The sequence below is a fragment of the Rhinolophus sinicus genome, linkage group LG03 (assembly GCF_036562045.2).
Source record: "Rhinolophus sinicus isolate RSC01 linkage group LG03, ASM3656204v1, whole genome shotgun sequence".
NCBI classification, from domain to species: domain Eukaryota; kingdom Metazoa; phylum Chordata; class Mammalia; order Chiroptera; family Rhinolophidae; genus Rhinolophus; species Rhinolophus sinicus.
This window is the reverse complement of record NC_133753.1, coordinates 102,955,178-102,974,653: the sequence shown is the minus strand read 5'-3', so window position 1 is coordinate 102,974,653 and position 19,476 is coordinate 102,955,178. Positions and strand designations below refer to the sequence as shown.

Genomic DNA, 19,476 nt, shown 5'->3' with positions numbered 1-19,476 from the left:
ATCCACCTCGTATTACTATTATGACATTTGGGCTATGGGAGAAAAGATTAGTTCAATAGGTAGAAAACCAGCCCAAAAGAATGCTGAAAACACTTGTGAATCTGAAGTATCTATTTCTCTGAAATGAAATTGAGTCACATCTTATAGAGGGACACTTGTCTCCTCTGCAAAATGGGAGTAATTAACGTCTTGCAGCATTGTTAGAATTCCCTGATAATAAACGTCAGGTTCCAGGGCGCAGGAGCCCACCCAATGGGAGCTGATATTGCATTGGAACATTCTGAGCAATCGGAAAACTGGGCCCCGGCAGGTTCCAGATGTCGGATTTCCGCCACCCAGCACCGCTGGACGTCAGTCCTTGTCCGTGTACGCCGCTGGGTCCTGCATTTGGGTGGAATGAGCACAGGCCACCGCTCCTCCCTGCACCGGCAGCACGCTCCCACTCCGCCAGCCGCGTGCGCGCTGCCCACCGCAGCGCAGCTGTTCCACGGTCCGCGCGGAGGCCTCCCAACAAGTCACACAAAAACGAAAACCACCGAACGTCCCTTTCTTGAGCGACCTCCCTTCTAGGAAGGCGATGCGGTCGGGTCTCGCTTTCCTCTCTCGCCCAGGCCGGACGCCAGGTCTCCCATAGCAACCGTGGCCACTAGCAACGGGCGACCCGTCAGGCCGGTACTCTCTGCGCAGGCGCGGAAAGGGGCGGGCACAAGGCTTCGCTCGCGCCCGGCGTCCCTCGCGTCTCTGGGGCGGGACTTGCGTGATGGCGTCATGCGGCGGGGCATCGGGCGGCGGGAAGAGCCAGCGGGAAAATGGAGGTGCTGGAAAAAGTCGGTGGCGCGGGCGAGTCCGGGGCTCAGGACCCTGCACCTGCCCCTGCCCCCACCAAGGTCCCCGGCAGCGCCGGCCACTACGAGCTGCCGTGGTGAGGGTCCAGGCCATAAACGATCGATGTTCTGGACGCGTGGGTGGGCGAGCGGCGGGTCGTTTCCCGGGGGAACCCCGGGGCTGGAGCTCGTTCGTGGAGGCACCCGAGCAGAGCAGAACGCTCCAGGGTGGCGTCCAGGAGATTATTATTTGGTGAGGGCGAGGCACGTGGGTCGCTGAGTGGAGGGTCTGACCTTTGGAAGTGGAGTGTCGGTCGTGACCACCCACTCTGCGCCGGGCTTTGGGCCAGAGGCGACTCGGATAGTCACTCAGCGGGAAGCGTCGGACGCAGCTCCGGAAGTACCGGTGTGCAGGAGGCCGCCGCTTCCTTTCTGTGCTGCGTGGTTTTAAAAGCATCCTGGGTAGCTGGGAGGTGACTTGGGAAATTACCTGCCACTGGCACAGGTGTGGTGCGGGCGAGCTTTGCTCGGGTCCGGCGCGTGGTAATGGTTACTCGCTGTCCTTTGTGTATTCCCATACCTCCAGCCCACCCCTCTCGAGAGAGCAGATACCTAAGTGGAGCGCAGTGGAGCTTATTGGAATATCTACAGCTGCGCTGTGGAGTCCCCCAGCCACAAGCCACATGAGTATATTGAACCCTGGAAATGAGGCTAGTCCGAATTGAGACGGGCTATAAGTGTACAAAATGCAACTGGATTTCCAGTACTTAGTATTAAGAAAAACTCATTAGTAATTTTTATGTTGATTACATGTTGGGAATAATATTTTTAATATATTAGGTTCAGTAAATTGTTAGTAAAATTAACTTCATCTGTTTTCTTTTTACCTTTTTTAATGTTGCTACCAGAAAGTTTAAAATTACATGGCTTGCATTTTCCATGCACAACAACACTGCTTAGGGTAATTCAGTATACAAAACAAAACTCGGCTGTCGTGGAGCTTACATTTGATAGAGAAAGACAAAGTAAAAAATAAACAAGTAGATATACAGGGGATGCCAAAACAAAAAAGTATACACATTTTAAGAAAGGAAAAAGCTATTAAAATCGTAATACTCAATATATACGAATAACAAAAGACGAATACAAATCATGTTTGACTTCTGCAATTACAAGAGGTGCTCAGAGTGTTACCATCAGCATAATTTTAATACAGTTTTTTCCTTTCTTCAAATGTGAATACATTGTTTTTGGCACCCTGTGTATATAGTATATTTGATGGTGCCAGGTGCTATAGAGTAAATAGCTGTGGTGTTCAGGGAAGGCCTTTGATGAGATAATATTTGAGCAAAGACCTGAACTATGTGGAGAAAACTTTCAGGGAGATGGAGCAGCTATGAAGGCCCTGAAGGAGGAACATCTTGTTAAAAGTCCAGCTCAAAGTTAAGCTCCTGACATTCGCAGGTGGTGATGTCCACCTCTGGGGTTCCACAGCCTTTGGTATCCATAACCAGGTTAGCACTGTAGTAGGACTCGCTAAGCTCTAGCTCTACCAGTGGGAAAGCCCTTTAGAGCAAGAACCGTGTCTTGCTCATCTCTGTACCTTCTGCTTTCCTCCCTTTGGGATCTCTTAACTCCTTTCACAGTGCTTGGTATCTGGAAGGGGCTGCGTATGAAGAATAAATGGGTAGGAACGGGCATGCTCCATCTGCTGGTCTTGGAGGAGAGCTGTCACTTTCCTGCAGCATGTGGCAAACAGGCTTCTTTGTATGCAGCCTCTTCTGGAGCAGAACTCGTACCTGTACAGGGTGCAAGCTGAGGGTAAATCAGGGAGTTTTGCAAAGGGCAGAGGAAGTCTTTTTTTTTGGCAGAGGAAGTCTTGAAGGTCAAATCATTGCAAATCTACTTCCGCTTGCATTCTCAGAGCTAAAGAAAGTCATTTTCTCTCATAGCATAGCTTACTTATTCATTTGAAAGAAGTATTGATCTGACTAGGCCACTAGCCTGTCCACACCACACGGCCTAAGAGGGTGCCAGGATAGGTCTGTGGTTTCTGTCTAGCCAGCCCTGCTGTGTACCTGGCACAAGTCCGCAGAAACTGGCAGGTAAAGGATAAGAAGCTTCAGTCGCACCCATGTCTGACAGATCATGTGATGTCAGTGCCATGGGTACTGGCCCTCTGTTGTGATGGGCAGACTGAATTGCCACATACTGTCACGTTGGTCCAGATGGCCTGCTCTGGCCCTTCTCCAGCAACAACAGGTGTTTCTATGCTGTGGCAGGTTTGATGCTTTTGGTGTGTAATTCTCATGCACTTTTCAAATGGCTCTTGGGCACCTCCTTCAATTTAAAACCTGCAGCCATTTTGGTATATTTTTATTGAACGTATGTCATCTGGCAAAGCTCTCAGGATCCCTGCCCTTCAGTGCTTTCTTTTGGGTAGTATTAAAATAGCCATGTCAACGTCTTTATGTGTTTTCTTAAAAACAGGGTGGAAAAATACAGACCAGTAAAATTGAATGAAATTGTCGGGAATGAAGACACCGTGAGCAGGCTGGAGGTGAGTGATTTTTTTTATAGGTGAACTTATGTCGGTTATTGTGGCTTTGATGAGCCGAGGCACTTGGAGGAAGACAGCATATATAGTGAGTGTGCGGGGCTGAGCCACCCATCCAGAATTGAGGGAATGGGAGGCATTGAGTTTGGAGACAACTAGAAGTGGTGGGACTTCAGATGGTTGAAAGGCTGGCTTATTGGAGATGGGTTATCAGACTTATTTTGTATTCTTCAAGAGCAGGGGTGGCAAACTCTATAAAGGCCGATTAATAGATACTTTAGGCTTTTTGCAAACCATATAAAGTCTTGGTGAAATATTCTTTGTTTATTTTTTCAAACCTTTAAATCTGTGAAAACCATTCTTAGCTAGGGGGCTGGCCTCAGGTTGGATTACCCCCATTCACTTCACATCCCTTCCACCTTGGTTTGCCAGCCCCTGCCTAAAGGGACTAAGTGACAAGGCAGGCAGAGATGCTTAGCAAGCGTTGAATTCCTAGCCCTAGAGGTCTTTAGGTGGAATCTAGAAGTCCAACTGATACGTGGACTGAGGTAGTTTCTGATACGTGACAGAGGTAGTTTCTGTAGTAATGGGGGTTTAGACTTTAATAGCTGAAAAGGTATTTATTTATTTTACACATTTATTCATTTCACAAATATTCAAGTATCTTCTCTGGGCCAGATAGGGTGTGGGGTTAGGACCTGTTGATACAATGGTGAACAGAATAGACTTGATCCCTGCCTGTGTGGGGTTTTTAGTCTAATGGGGGCAGCGCTGAGGTCAGCAGGCCATGTGACAAGCCCTCTGCTAGAAGAGGCGTGGGGTGCTGTGGGGGGACCAAAGGGGTGTTCCGAGAGGAGCTAGCCTGCTCACACTGTCTCCCTTCCGAAGGAGAAGAAGTGATACCAAAGTTAAATGAGTGGGAGTTAGTCAGACTTCGGGGTGAGGGGAAGAGGCAGCAGGAATAGCCTGTGCAGAGGCCCTGAGGTGAGACTTACTGGCTTGTTCTTAGGAAAATGCCATCTGATTGGATACAGTTCAGTGCTTTCCTGACATTAATGTGCATATGAATTGCCCGGGGATCTTGTTAAAATGCAGATGCTGGCCCAGTAGTTCTGGAGTGAGGCGAGATTGTGCATTTCTGGCCAGCTCCCAGGGGTGCTGACACTGCTGGTCCATGGTCACTGAGTCTGCAGAGTACACGTACTGGGGTGCATGAGAAGCGGCAGGTGAGGCCGCAGGATCCAGACTGAGCAGGGTCTCCTGAGCCATGGTTAAGCGTTTGGCTTCATGATGAGGACAGTAAGGAGTCATCCAAGGAGTCATCAGTCTGGTAAAAATGTTTTAATTAGGTGCATATTTTAGAAAATTGGTTGTGGTAACAGTATGGGAAATAGATTGGGGCGGGGCAAGACTTGAGGCAAGGAGACCAGTTAATGGCCTGTTGAAAGCCATCCAGGCAAGAGGTACTGGGCTCAGAAAGTGGAAGTGGGGCTGAAGAGAAGAAAAGGGACATAGTGAGATATAGGAGAAAGAATGACTGAGTCTGGGAAATGGAGGTGCTGTGCCGGGTGAGGGATTTCAGTGATCACCGGCTTCTTGGTTGGGGCCGCAGGGGTGATGGCATTAACAGTCCACGGAGGGGTAGACGTGGGTGGGGCCTCAGGTGTGTAGGCAAAAAGACGAATTCAGTTCTGAATATGCTGAGGTGAGAGTTCCATGGGGCATCCATATGGAGAAATTTGCTGCCATGTTTACCTCAGGGTAGGCCTGTGTAGCTGGGGAGGCTTGGCTCTTCATGTTTACAGGTTAACCAGTTGTAATGAACGTTTCTTCTTTCAGGTGTTTGCCAGAGAAGGGAATGTGCCCAATATTATCATTGCGGTAAGTCCTGGGTCCTGCCCTGCTGGACGTCTTGGAGTCTCATTTTCGCTTCCCTCTGAAGTGCTTTCTTGTGCACAGAGCTTCCTCCTCGGGGAGGCCCATTACCACCAGAGCCCTTACAGTCCCCTCGGCAAAGGGAAACATTTCACCCAACTTGGTCGGGAGGCCTGTGGGTTGATTGCTATATTGATTTGCTCTGTGCTATGTGTTGGGGTTGAGGGTTCACGGGGGAGTCGAGTGCAAACAGGTGAACGGTAAATTTGGAGCTACGTTAAGTTCATTCTGTTTGCTTGAAGCACTTATGGAGATCTCATTCCTAGGGGCCCCCGGGAACTGGCAAGACCACAAGCATCCTGTGTTTGGCACGAGCCCTTCTGGGCCCAGCTCTCAAGGATGCTGTTTTGGAACTCAATGCCTCAAATGACAGGTACCGTCTGGAGTTAGGCCTGAAGGACAATGAGTGTTTTACATTTTGAATTGTTACAGAAACAGCCTTTTTTCCATTCTGTGTTGTACGTGGAGCTTGCCTGGTCAGCTCTGTGTTTTCCTTTAGTCCTTCCCAGTGAAAGGGTGGGAATTGCTTGTTTGTTGAGGTTATGTCATAGGCACTTGACTTGCTGCTTCACTTTTCTGTTGGTTTTTTTTTTTGCTTTACTTTTCTAATGGAAATTTAAACTACTATTTTTAATTGTGGTAAAATACACATAACATAAAATTTACCATTTTACTCATTTTTAAGTGCACAGTTCAGTAGTATTATGTACATTCATATTATTGTGCAGCCGATCTCCAGATCTTTTTCATCGTGCAAAACTGAAACTATGTCCATTGAGCAACGCCCCATTCCCCCTTTCCCCATCCCCTGGCAGCCACCATTCTACTTTCTGTTTCTATGAACTTGACTTGTAGGTGCCTCATATCAATAGTTTTATACAGTATTTGTCTTTTTGTGGCTGGCTGAGCATAATGTCCTCAGGTTTCATCCATGTTGTAGCATGTGTCAGAACTTCATTCCTTTTAAGTCTGAATGATATTCCATTGTATGTGTACACCACCACATTTAGCTTATCCATTCATCCATTGATGGATACTTGGGTTGATTTCATCTTTGGATATTGTGATTGTGAATAATGCTCCTATGAATGTAGGTAGACAAATATCTTTCCAAGACCCTGCTTTCAGTTTTTTGGGGTAAATATTTAGAAATAGAATTACTGGATTATTTGGTAATTCTGTTAATTTGGGGGGGACTTCCATACTTTTGCATAGTGGCCACACCATTTTACATTCCTACCAACAGTGCTCAGGGGTTCCAGTTTCTCCACATCTTCACTGACACTTGTTATTTTCTGGTTTGTTGGTGTTATTAGTAGTTATCTTAATGGGTATGAGGCGCTGGTTTACTTTTTAAACATGAAATAGTAGAGGATTATGAAATGAGGACCTGTTCAATGTCTGCTAAGTCTGCCTTTGGTTATTCCTTGAAGTTGTGGTTCTCAGCACTTCAGTTGTTCTGGTTTTGAAGATCTGCGTATACTTGAAACAGGCAATGTCCTTGGAATGCAACTAACTCTGCTTATCAACTGTCATGAATGAGTCTGTAATCAATCCATTTTGTCAATGCTGATCCCAGATGTCAGACACAATTAGGTTCTAGCTTATCATCACCTCTTGTTCTTCTCACACTTGCAGTATCAAACTCACTATTTTTGAAAACGGGTGGCTCATAATTTTGTTGAAGAGGGAATGGCTCGTGATTGCAAAGTTTTTATTTCTAGATTTATAAATACATATTTGAATGATCAATACAATGACTTTTTTCCATTTCCAAGTTTCCTTCTAGTCACCTTTTTTTTTTTAGATTTATTTTTTAAATTTATTGGGGTGACAATTGTTAGTAAAATTACATAGATTTCAGGTGTACAATTCTGTATTACATCATCTATAAATCCCATTGTGTGTTCTAGTGACTTTGTATACACACCTGCCTTCAGCTTTTGATCACCTACAAACTATCCTGTAAATGTTGGTGTACAGATATGATAAAAGATGAAAGAATACTGTCACACATTCTTTTAGCAAACCAGGATGAAGTCCTTCCTGTTGAGTGGTTAACTGGATGAAAATATATTTAGTTTTTGTCCTTAAAAATAGATTGTTCACTCCTTGATTCTTTTTTTTTAAATTTCTTTTTTATTAAAATATGGTTAATATACAATGTTATATTAGTTTCAGGTACACAACGTAGTTATTCAGCATTTGTATTCCTAATTAAGTGATCACCATGATACAAGTAAGTCTAGTACCCATCTGACACGAGGTTATTCAGTATTATTGACTACATTCCCTATGCTGTAAATTACATCCCCGGATTTCATTGATTTTAAAAATACGGAACGGTTTATGAATTTATGTGTCATTCTTGCCCGGGGACCATGCTAGTCTTCTCTTTGTTGTCCAGTTTTAGTATATGTGCTGCTGAAGAGACATACTCCTTGGTTAAGGTTGAGAAAATTCATCCAGGATTTTGGCATCTGAGGAAACATAGTCTGAGGTGTTGCTTATTATGTGATCAGTTTCACCATTATTAGAATCTAGAGTGTTATTTGTCTCTCTGCAGTCATTTTCTGATTTGTCTAATTATGAAACATCTTTCTCTGTCAATTTCTTTCTCATTGACATTGTGAGTGGAAAATGGAAAGTACTGAATTTTTAGTTGTGGTCAGTGAAAGCTTTAAAAAAATAAAGATGATGTATCTGAACTTCTTTCTTATCTTCTAGGAAGATAATGCAGTACCTCAAGCAACACAATAAAAAAATGAAGGATGAGATAATAATATTTTCCTCCACTGTTGTATTACTCTTCTGGGCAATTCCATCTTTCTTCCGTTTTCTTATTATTTTAGTAATGTTTAGCATAGCTGGGAATAATTGATGGGTAGTGATGAAATAATTACTAGAATGATGAAATAGCAGATGGTTTCAAGATTTGGAAGAATAAGATCTCTAAGTCCTTAAAATATATTTTAGAGTATAACATCACTCAATGGACCCATAGGGTAATTACAAGATAAAATGAGTTCCATTGTATTTTAAAAAGTAAGTAAATTGTTTGTTTGTACTTCGGAAGACCTCCAAGAAGGAATAAAAGTAATGAAATTTCAATTCTTATAAATAGTTAGAATTGCTTAAAAAGGAAACTTAAAAACTAAAATTGGGTCCATCATGATATACTGAGGGTTAGAAGTTCCCGGGCAGGTAATTGAATTTATCTCAGAAGATGACAATTAAATTCTGGCTCATTGTTTCAGGGGCATTGATGTTGTGAGGAACAAAATCAAAATGTTTGCCCAACAGAAAGTCACCCTTCCCAGAGGGCGACACAAGATCATCATCCTGGATGAAGCAGACAGGTAGGGTGCTTTGCCAATACATGTTGACCTTGATGTCTAAATCTCTTATCGGGCTTTGTTAAATCAGGAGTAAAAGCTCTCACCTTTGCGTCTTGCATCTTCAGAAGCCATTGAATAGGGGCCTGCACCTTAAAGCTGCCTTCATTAACTTACAAACATTTGTCTGAGACCCGTAGTCAGTGTGTTTGTTCCAGCATCACTCACATGAGTAATTTCAATGATACATATTTTTTTATTGTTGTGAAATACACATAACATAAAATTTACCATTTTTAACCATTTTAAAGTGCATAATTCAGTGGCATTTATTGCCATTCACAATGTCATACAACCATTACCATATAAATGAAAAGTTTTAAATGACATTTAAAAAAACAGTAACTCATATTATTTGAAGAAACGTTAGAAAATATTGTTAATATCTTGCTTTATTTCTTCTTTTTCTACACTATGCATTTTTATACACGGTTGAGATCATAATATATAAAATTTTTGTACCCTGGCTTTTCCTTTTAATATAAAAAGCAGTGTTCCACATTATTGTAATCTTATTTGAAAATAGTTTGGAATTGCCACATTCCATAGTATCAGTGCACGTTAACCATTTTATTGTAACATTATTTATAGGAATAATAGCAACTGACATTTGTTGAGCACTTACATGTAAGCATTTACATTCTGCCAGGCACTCTGCTAAACACTTAAACCTGTTAGTTCCTCATTTAATTGTCATCACAACCCTCTGAAGTAGGCGGTATCATTAGTTCCTTGTAGGTGATGGATGATATTTAGGCTCAGATAATTGGCCTGTGGTCCCACAACTAGCAGATGAAGGAGCTGCAAGGTGAGCCCAGGCAGCCCGACTGCAGGGCCTCCATCTGCCCATATGCAGACGGCCTGTGTAAGACCCAGACGGGGTCCTGGAGATAGGCTGGGCATCCTCGGTCAAGAGGTCAGGTGTCCCAGGCTCTAGGGAGGGATGTGTGGGCCCTGAGTCCCAGTTACAAACTGCTCTTTTGTTTGTCTTTTCAGCATGACTGATGGAGCCCAGCAAGCCTTGAGGAGAACCATGGAAATCTACTCCAAAACGACGCGTTTTGCACTTGCTTGTAATGCTTCGGATAAAATTATAGGTGAGGGTATGCTCGGGGTGGCTTGGTGTCCAGATGGTGCTCACGTTGGCTCTTTAGCAGCAGGAGAGTGGGGACTTTTTGATTGCCTATCATGGGCCAAGCCCTGTATAATGAACTTTTTCATTTAATCTTATGTAATTCTTTGCGGAGGTATTACTAGCTTCGCATTAGAGATGAGAAAACATGAGCTCAGAGAGGTTGGGTAGTTTGCCCAAATTCACACAGCAAGTGGAAGAGCTGGGATCGGAACCCCAGGTCTGTCTGACTCTTGCACCATTGCAGGCATATGTGACATTTTGATATCCTGTGTACAGTGTCCTAGTCGCCGCCCCTCTCCAATGTGTTCCTGCACTTTCTGTGTGTCTAAGCACTTGGCTGGTATCGTGTATGCATACCTGGCTGGTTATTACCAGGAATTGCCTTACCTGTAAAACCTTCCAGGGTAGCCTTCTCTCTGACTTGGTGTTTGGCCTTCCAGCTTCCTCCCTCCTTCCCTCACTCCCTCCCTCCCTCCCAGCAAGCTCTCTGTTTCCTCACTGCTTTGAGCCCTCCCCTCAGCGTCTCAGCTTCCTGCCGCTTTCACATCCTTCCCTTTCTGATATAGACTGGGGCGCAGTCCAGCTTTCCGTCACCATTTCTCACAGCTCTCTTGTCCCGCTGTCCTTGCCTCATGTCTGCCCTGCTAAACTCCAGCCTGTGTGCTCAGCCATCTGACTCCTCCATCTCCACCTGGGCCGTCATGCGCTGCTTCAGACAGGCAGGTTACCAACCGTGAAGCTCCCGCAAAGCTGGCAGGCTCTCTGTTATCAGGAATCCTTTACGTCCATTTACCTTTCCCAGATAGTCGTATTTGTCCGTTCATTTATTCAGCCATTCCATTCAACAAGCACTTACTCTCAGTAGGTGTGGGGCACTGCTAGTGCGGAACATAGAGGTTAGTGAGAAACATTCTCTACCTTCGCGGCACCGATGGTGGTAGAGGAAACTGTGCTAAAAGTTCTTGATTGATGTGTGTGTGTGTGTGTAGCTTGTCTCCTTAGCCAGTGGTAAGACAAGTCTGTGACGGCAGGAGCGGTATTATACTTAGAGACCCCCCAGTGCAGTTTGCACGGGGCTGTGCATTAGGGAATTTTCAGTGGTTTGAAACTGCACTTGGTGGAGAAAGCTCTGGCCCTCCCTTTTCATGAAGTTAATTTTTCTGATACATACAGCGTTCAGATTATTTTTAATTTCTAAAGTGATAATAGCAAACAAAAATGAAATCTCTAAAGAAATTTATTTCTTAACATTAGAGGAAATGGTTCGTGATCAGATTGCCGCAGAGATGATTTATGAAACTTAGTAACTGAACCTGACTTCAGTTCCTAGAGTCATGCAGTTAAAAGAGAAGCGTACTTTCTTTGAGGAAGACCATGGCCGTCTTATTCTGACATGTATTAAATTCTGTGAATTCAGCTTTTAGTACTTATCAAAAGGTAAAAATCAACTAAAGGAAACTTCTAGTGTAGTTGAAATATTACCTGCTTTGGTGTATGAACTCCAGTTTCAAATCAGTCTTTCTCTTGTCTGTGCTGATAAACCAAATATATAGATAAGGTTCAGTTGTGAGGCTTCCTGATTTCAGATAAGCTGAGATGAACTAACTCTTAGGAAAGCTGCTGTTTGAAAAGTCTCATGCACTCGACAGATACTGAGCACATTCTACGTACACAGCATCTACTCACAGGGCACAGAGGAGGCAACGGATCTGTGTGAGGCTCTGTCCCTGCCCTCCAGGAGTTCGCGCACGCCTAGGAGAGGGGTCCCTGCCCTCCAGGAGTTCGCGCACGGCTGGGAGAGGGGTCCCTGCCCTCCAAGAGTTCGCGCACGGCTGGGAGAGGGGTCCCTGCCCTCCAGGAGTTCGCGCACGGCAAGGAAAGGGGCTCTGGAGCCAGCACGCCCTGAGCCATCCCAGTTGTCCTTTGGCTGCTCACCACCACAGCCAGCCCCTCACCAAGATCCAGTCCAAGGTCGTCCCACCTCTCCAGTGTCTTGAACCCACACCCCTCTTTGCCTCACTGTTTCTCCCTGTCACCGGTACATTTTTGCACCCAAGTCACCAGCTGGCTTCCAGGGTCATCTCAGCACACACCTGACCCCGCCACTACCCAGCTTACCTCTCTAGGGGTCGCCCATTGCCCGCAGAGCCATCCCCCCACCACCCCCAGGCTGCACACAGGACCCCGTTGCCCACAGCTTCATCTGTTACTCAGGGCGCTGCAGCCTCAGCATCTCACGGTTCCCCGAGTCCCCTAAGTCCTTTCAGCACTCTCGCCTCTGAATATGCTGTTCCTTCTGCTTTTCCAGCTCCTTCCTAAAGACTCTGCTCAGAACTCACCTCTACCGAGAAGCTCCCCTCCACCAGGCTGAGCTGATGGTTCTCTGGCCTGGGCTCCCAGAGGTGTTCTGGAAGCCTCTGTCACGGCCCTGTCCCGGTGTGTTGTAACTTTCCTGTTTATGCCCCTCTGTCCTGATGAAGCTAAGCTCTGAGGAGCCAGCACCATCACAATAGTCACCCTCTGCATCCCCAACACCTGGGACGGTAACTGGTTTCTTTAATGCAAATAAGCTAACAGGAACGTGTTCCTTGAAAGTGTGTGTGAACACAGGAGGGGAGGGCGCACCAGTCTGGGAAGATCTGGGCCGGCTCCGTGAGGAGGGGTTTGAGAGGAGCTTTCCATGATGGTTGTGATTTAAATGGGAAGAAACCAGCCCTCTAGGAGATGCAAAGTCGGTTTGTTCCCCTAGAGACAAGGTACCCGCCCTGGGGTTAGGAGAGTAGAAATGGGTGAGGTTTGCAGAAGATTTAACCTATAAGGGTCAGAGGTGAACTGTACTGTAACTTTAGGGCTATTGAAAGGTTTGCCTTGGCAGGAAGAGGTAACAGATCAAAACATTTTGAGGAAGGCCAGTGCGGCACCAGATGGAGGATGAATCAGAGAGAGATCAGATTGGGGCTTGGAGATGACGGAGAGGCTACTGTCGTGGTCTGCACCGAAGGTTAAGGACCTCTTCCCGAGTTCTGCATTTGTCTCGCGAACGGTTGTCAGCGCCGGCTGCAGTCAGACTGTCCTGTGCATCTTGAAATAAACCACACAGGTGTCTCGTGCTCACCCCAGACTGGCTGGCTCGTGACCTGCCCAGGCGGGCCCCAACATCCAGCACACACAGATCTGGAGTCCACCTGGGCCAGCAGCGCCTCACCTACAGGCTGTGGCACGTGGGGGTCTCTTTCCTGGAGAAGCTGACCCTTAGGAAGCTGTGGCCGTCAAGGTCAGCCCGGGCAGTGCCGTCTGAGGCCTCTCGTTTGGCTTTATTGGTTGGCATTTTGAATTTAGCCCTGATTCCTCAGGCACTCAGAGCATTTGCTGGGTAGCGAGTGGTGCTGGCGTGACTGGGCCATGCAGGTTGTGCAGCTACTGCCGAGGCACTAAACCAGCAGAGCGACGCCACCCTTGGCCAGGGGCGCCTCACCCTCCTCCTGTTTCTGTCAGAGCCCATCCAGTCCCGCTGTGCCATCCTCCGCTACACCAAGCTGACCGACGCCCAGATCCTTGCAAGGTTAATGAGCGTGATCGAGAAGGAGAAGGTGCAGTACACTGACGATGGTCTGGAAGCCATCATCTTCACCGCCCAGGGAGACATGAGGCAGGTGTGTGCGGTCTCAGGCACGGACCCCCCTGGGGGGAGAGGGGAGCGACTGCTGTGCACAGTGAGCATAGGCCGAGTGGGGAGCGTGGACCCCACCGCACTGCTGGGGCCCTGTGCTCCCTGCCTGCAGGGAGGGCGCTCGGCTAAGGGACCAGGACGGAAAATCACCCTGTATGTGTTTTTGTTCCTTGACAGGCACTGAACAACTTGCAGTCTACTTTCTCGGGATTCGGCTTTATTAACAGTGACAATGTGTTCAAGGTACAAAAGCTGGCTTGGGCATCACAGCCTACAAAAGCAGCATTATTGGGACCCGGGGGTGGGGGTGGCAGTGCTGGACGGAAGGGGACACACAGGTTGCCGCCACTGCTGGGCCTCGACCTTGCTGGGTGGGGGGTTGCCCTGCTCCCATTTGCCCACTTTGTTCCCTACACTGGAGGGCTGGGCCGGACTTTGGGGTGCCAACCGTGTGGTGAGTGGGAGGACCGTGTTGCTGCCTGAGGCCCGATGCTGGCTGCTTGCCCTGCATCCCCCGATCTCACGACGGCCCTGCACACAGATGTTCTCATCGGCATTTTGTGTGGAGGATACAGGCTCTGGGGTCTGCCCAAGGTCATCCAGCCTCGAACCAGGAGGGAGCACAGTGGTTTCCCTGCTTTATCCTCGCAGGCTCTGGCTCCCACCCCTGCTTGCAACTCCTGTGCCTGGAGGGTGGGGCAAATCTCTTTAAATCCAAGCCAAGGGAAAAGATTCTCACTCTCCCACATTGCCAAAAGGATTTTTGTTGAGGGAATACTTTTTAAAACTGGCTACCACATCCTGACAACTCTGTGTCTGATTTTCCCCTTATTTGGGGATAGAAATTGGGTACGGCTGTCCGTCCATTTAGTCTGTAGCTCTTTCTTACCAAGTTTGTGGGTATAGAAAACTGCTTAAAACCTCTCCTTAGACCTTGGCAGTGATGTGTTTACAAGGTCACTGAGAGGAACTGCCTTAGTCACCTAGTGCCAGTTAAGGTCTCGTCTCATCCTGGAGCTCAGCCTTTCCAAAGGGCTCTGAAAACCAGGACTTCTGAGGGAAGTTAATTGAACTGGGAAAAGAAGGCCAGGGCAGGCTTAGGTGCTATCTTGAGGCATCAGAAGACTTCCATTTAGGTAAAATATTGATCCTGCACTAGAGGGTGGGCTCTCAGGCCAGTAGGGGGGTTGCAGGAGGCAGCCTTTGGGCTCAGGGAGCGTTGCATCCCCACCCAGCTGCTCTTCAGGTCATGCTGAGGTGGGGGACCCTGTGTGGGGAAAGCCAATTCCGATTCTGGTGGGAGACTAGCCCAGAAGACCTCCCAAGTCTTAAGTGGGTACTAAGTGGTTCTGGGCAAGTCGTCCAAGGGATCTAAGATGTGACTGATGGCCTTAGAGCTGCCACCGGGCGAGAGTGCTCATTGGCCCCTGTGTTTGAGAGTCTGTAACCTGGTATCAGAAGCCTCCCTCACTGCAGTGGGTCCTGTCAACATCATACTCTTCCTGTCTGGTGACTTGTGTGGTGGTGAGAGGGACTTCCCCAGCCTGGTTCAATGAAAAAAGCCAGCTGAGAGGTGGGTTATATGGACGGCCTAGCAGTTGGCGTGTCAGGGCCCCTCCTCAGATGGTCCCCTCGCCCCTGATGCCTTCCTTTCTGTTTGGTCAGGTCTGCGACGAGCCCCACCCCCTGCTGGTGAAGGAGATGATCCAGCATTGTGTGAAGGCCAATATCGAGGAAGCCTACAAGGTCTGCCCCCGCCGCCCCCTCTGCGGGGACCTTCACTTCCAGCTCCTAGGCAGGGCCGCCCGAGGGGGCTCCCTGTGCGAGGGGCTTGCATGCATTGCTCCCCTTAATTCTTAAAGTGGGTGCTGTGACCGAGAGAGGCTAAATCCCTTTCTCGAAATCACACTGTTTAAAAGTAGTAGGACTGGAATTCTACTATAATTCAGTTTTTTCTATGCTCCAAGAGGAATTCGTCCACCTGAGACATGAGGAAAGACCAGCCCAACTCCTTACTTGGCATGAAGCCACCTCCCTCCCAGTTGAGGGGAGATTTCCTCTCCGTCCTCCCAAGGAACACGGGAATGGGCACCCAGCAGTTGTGGGTCGGCCAGGAGAGGGGGGACCAGGGGTTTCTGGCCTGGTAATAGAGCCTGGTCCTGTGAGCAGGTTCCAGTGGGCGTTGGGGTTCAAGCCACCTTCCAGTCCCATGGGTGGCAATGGTGTGATTTAAGGCCATTGGTCTGATCACAGCAGGTTTCCTTCCCGCCCCTCCCACCAAATTAGGCTAGAAGCTGACTGAGCTTAGGGCAAGGCTAGACCTAATGTGAAACTGGAGTGTAAAGCAGGGAGACGGAGGCAGAGCCCCAGGCACAGGACGGGTCACTGAGTGAACCTGAAAGAAGTCTTCAGGTTTATGCACACAGCTTCCTGCCCCCTGAATTTGCCCCGAGATGCCAAAGCGAAGGCATCTGCAGTGCAGATGGAGTGGGGTGGGGGTTGAGACGGCAGGAGGCCCCGACGACTGCTGCAGCCTCTGTCCTGGTACGGGTCTGTCCAGGGCTGCTTCTGGAGGGGTGGTTAGCACTGGCAGCTGGGGGAGCACAGCCGGCGGGTTCTGCTTCCGCTCCGGGGCATGCTGGGATGGTTAATAAGGTTTAAGAGCCTCGGCTACAATAGTAGACCTTGCAGTGCATTTTAAAACATTGGCAGTATTTTCTCTGCCTGCTGGGAATATCAGTTAAATTACCCCACATGATCTAAAGACTGGTCCCCCCAGCAGCTCCATGATATTCAGCTAATTCTCAAAATCACTTGGGTTTTCTGGGGTGACCTGTCCTCTTCCAGCAGTGTGACAGGCCCAGGACTGCTATGGCTGTCGCCTCCTGTCCCCTGAGTATCCTTGTCGTCTACAGAGCTCAGCAGCCTCACTGTACCTTCTTTCGTCTAGATCCTCGCTCACCTGTGGCATCTCGGCTATTCACCGGAAGACATCATTGGCAACGTCTTTCGAGTGTGTAAAACCTTCCAAATGGCAGAATATTTGAAACTGGAGTTTATTAAGGTCAGTGAGAGTATAGCAATGCCTGTCTCCCCAAGAATGTGGGCCACACTGCAGTTTTCTTTGTTTTACTCACGGCCTGGCACCGGGAGGACACTCAGTGAGGGCAGCTGCCTGTCCTGGGGGCTGACAGTTTGTTTAAACCAATTCTGCTAGTGAATGACCTACTGTTCCTTAGGGTGACTGTCTTCATTGGGGATTTGTTTATTCATCTTTAAGGTCAGGTTAATTAAGATAGAATTTACACAGTAAATTTAGCCTCTTAGGTGTATTCTGCTGGCAAAATGATTCGTGTACACATGACTAAGCCCCCACCCAATTCATGTGCTCCTTTGTAGTCCTCGCCTCCCTCTAGCATCTGGCAACCACTGATCCACTTTCTGTTTGGGGGACAGACTTTTCCAGAATGTCATATACATGGAATCATGCAGAACAGGAGCCTTTTGAATCTGGCTTTTTTCACTCAGTTTAATGCATTTTGTTGTTGCGCATCAGTGGGTGGTTCCTTTTTATTGCTGGATGGTGTTCTGTTCACAGTTGAAGGACTTTTGGGTTTCGGTGACTGAATAAAGCCACTCACTATAACTATAAACGTTTGTATACATGAATGAGTGTGAATGTGAACCTAAACTTTTGTTTCTCTTGGGTAAATTCCCAGGAGGTGAGATTGCTGGCTCACAGGGTAAGTGTAAGTTTAACTTCGTAAGAAACCCACAGTATTTCCCAAGATGGCCATAGTGGTGTGTGTGCCGCCAGCAGTGTGTGAGGGCTTCGGCTGGTCCACACCCAGCCAGCACTCGAAATGCTCAGGTGGGGTTTTAAAGCCATTCTAATAGACGAGTAGAGGTGGCTTGTGGCTTTAATTTGCATTTCCCAGTAACTAATGAGGTCAGGCACTTTTTCATGTGCTTATTTGCCATCTAGAATCTTCTTTGATGAAGCATTTGTTCAAATCTACCAGTTTTTAATTGAGTTGTTTTCTTACTACTGAGTTCTGAGAATTCCTTATATATTCTGGATGTAAGTCTTTTATCAGGCATGTGTCTTATAAATATTTTAATATTTTTCTCTAAGCCTGGCTTTTTTTTTCCTTAACAGTGTCTTGCACGGAAATATCAACACCCTTTTAGGAAATAAAGTGAACTTTAGTTAAACATAATCAATGACAACTTAAGAGTTCATTTTCTAGTTGCAGTTTGAGTTCATTGCAACAATTCTGAGTAAATCATTAGTTCAGATTTAAAAAAATAAACTCCTCCCTCACTTATTAACCAGATTTAACTTTGATTTGTTTTTCAGGAAATTGGATATACTCATATGAAAATAGCAGAAGGTGTGAACTCCCTTCTGCAGATGGCAGGGCTCCTGGCCAGACTGTGTCAGAAGACAGTGGCCCCAGTGGCCAGTTAGAGTGGCGAACTCATTGACTGGGTTACAAGAACCCCTGAAAGACAGGCATCACAGCCTTCTGCTTTGGGAGACTATGCTGCCCGGCCTGGCCCTGGAACGTGCCTTCCTCTGACACACCGTGGGAGGCCTTCCTGATGCTTCCACACTTCTCCACGAGCATTTGCACTCAGCTCCAGACTGAGGGATGTGTTGATGGGGGGAGGGCCCCAGAGAACCTCCCAGGCAGGGCTCCCAGTGTGGGCGTGTGTGAGCATTTGAGCTAATAAAACCATACAATTTTATTGGCCATAATGAGGCAACACGAAGTCTGCAAGGAGAGCCATCTTTCTGTCTCTGTGCGTGCCCCTCGCCTCCTGCGAAAAGGTGAGTCAGGTAACAGACTGGACAAGTTAGTCTCCGTTTTCTAGAGGTCTGGAGGGCAGCTCTGGGGGGTGAGGGAAGGGTTTGTTGTAATTTACTGACTATTTAGAAAGACTTCTCAGAACAGCCCGGGGCCATGAGCCCTTCAGAAAGGACTTACAGGAATCACCGGAAAATGATGCAATACAGGCACATGGGAAACGCCTGCCACATTGCCTTTTCTGTGCAGTACGTGTTGCTTTTGAGTTCCCCAGTGAATTTTATATTAACTTGTAGAATTGGGGTTTTTTGGTTTTGTTTTTTGCAAGATACTATCTTTTCCATTTTTTAAATTATGAAAAATATTTGTACATAAAAGAATGATACAGTGAACCTTCACATATTCATTATCCATCGTGACAATTTACCAGCTTGTGGCCAGTCTTGTTTCCTCTGTATTCACCCCATGTCACCCCACTCTGGGATTGTCCTGAAGCAAATCGCAGACGTCACTTTAGAGGGTGTGTCTAAGGAGGGACTGGGGGTGACTCAGCTTCTGTGATTAGTGGTCTCATGTGAAAAGCTTTGATTGAAAACATACTTGTGTGACACGCTGGCCCTTCCTGCACTGTGGGCTCCCAGGCGCAGGGCCACCGCGGTGTGGCCACGTGCGCCTGCTGTACATAGTGTAGAGCAGCTGGGCGGGTGGCCCCGGTGCCTTTCTCTCCCCGCCCAAGCTCGGCTGTTCGCTCGCTCTGCTACTCCAGCCTGAACCTCCAGAGCAGGAGGAAGCAGGGAGGAAGGCCCGTCCCTCCCAGGCTGCTTGTCACTGGCCCACACCACATTGTTGGGTAGAGACCCAAAAGGCTGTGAGATTACTGGCTCTTTGTGTTTGGGTATCAATTAAGAGGGGGGCAATACAAGTAAGGTCCTCAAAAACTGCAAGGTGACAGTTTACAAAATACACATTCTCAATCTTATTTTCTTGTCAGGAGCCTTGGGACCCCTGTGAGAGAAAGAAATGGTTGTGCCTGGTTTGCGGGTGACGACCTAGAGCCACCTCGCAGTCCTGCCACGCCTGCTCAGACCTAAGCTGTCCTCTGAGCTTGTGAGGTCAGGACTTGAGGGTGTGAAGTGACAAGTGGTCAGC

The 19,476-nt window shown here is 47.4% G+C and overlaps 1 protein-coding gene and 1 non-coding gene across 3 annotated transcripts; one reads left to right on the top strand and one right to left on the bottom strand.

Annotated features, from left to right (window-relative positions):
• Positions 1 to 737: 737 nt before the first annotated feature.
• On the top strand, positions 738 to 18,292 carry RFC2 (replication factor C subunit 2). 2 transcript variants are annotated; one of them, XR_012494934.1, is made up of 11 exons: positions 738 to 922; positions 3,315 to 3,384; positions 5,221 to 5,262; positions 5,583 to 5,689; positions 8,574 to 8,675; positions 9,708 to 9,808; positions 11,522 to 13,499; positions 13,694 to 13,759; positions 15,182 to 15,262; positions 16,467 to 16,580; positions 17,877 to 18,292. XR_012494934.1 is itself a non-coding variant. In XM_019754987.2 (11 exons), the coding sequence occupies exons 1-11, from the start codon at positions 810 to 812 to the stop codon at positions 17,985 to 17,987; spliced, it is 1,065 nt and encodes a 354-aa protein (XP_019610546.2). In that variant the 5' UTR covers positions 748 to 809; the 3' UTR covers positions 17,988 to 18,292. The 2 variants fall into 2 exon arrangements, 1 of the variants encoding a protein (XP_019610546.2); XM_019754987.2 differs by having other exon boundaries at positions 748 to 922; positions 13,342 to 13,499.
• LOC141570845 (U6 spliceosomal RNA) lies at positions 7,648 to 7,750 on the bottom strand. Its single transcript, XR_012495294.1, has one exon. It is a non-coding gene; the product is annotated as a U6 spliceosomal RNA (small nuclear RNA).
• Positions 18,293 to 19,476: the final 1,184 nt, after the last annotated feature.

What these genes read in the sequence shown, in the direction of transcription:
- RFC2 (XM_019754987.2), top strand. Translation starts at nt 810, where the DNA reads ATGGAGGTGCTGGAAAAAGTCGGTGGCGCGGGCGAGTCCGGGGCTCAG. An exon ending in GGCCACTACGAGCTGCCGTG is followed by an intron (nt 923 to 3,314) that starts GTGAGGGTCCAG and finishes TCTTAAAAACAG; the next exon opens with GGTGGAAAAATACAGACCAG. An exon ending in ATATCGAGGAAGCCTACAAG is followed by an intron (nt 15,263 to 16,466) that starts GTCTGCCCCCGC and finishes TCTTTCGTCTAG; the next exon opens with ATCCTCGCTCACCTGTGGCA.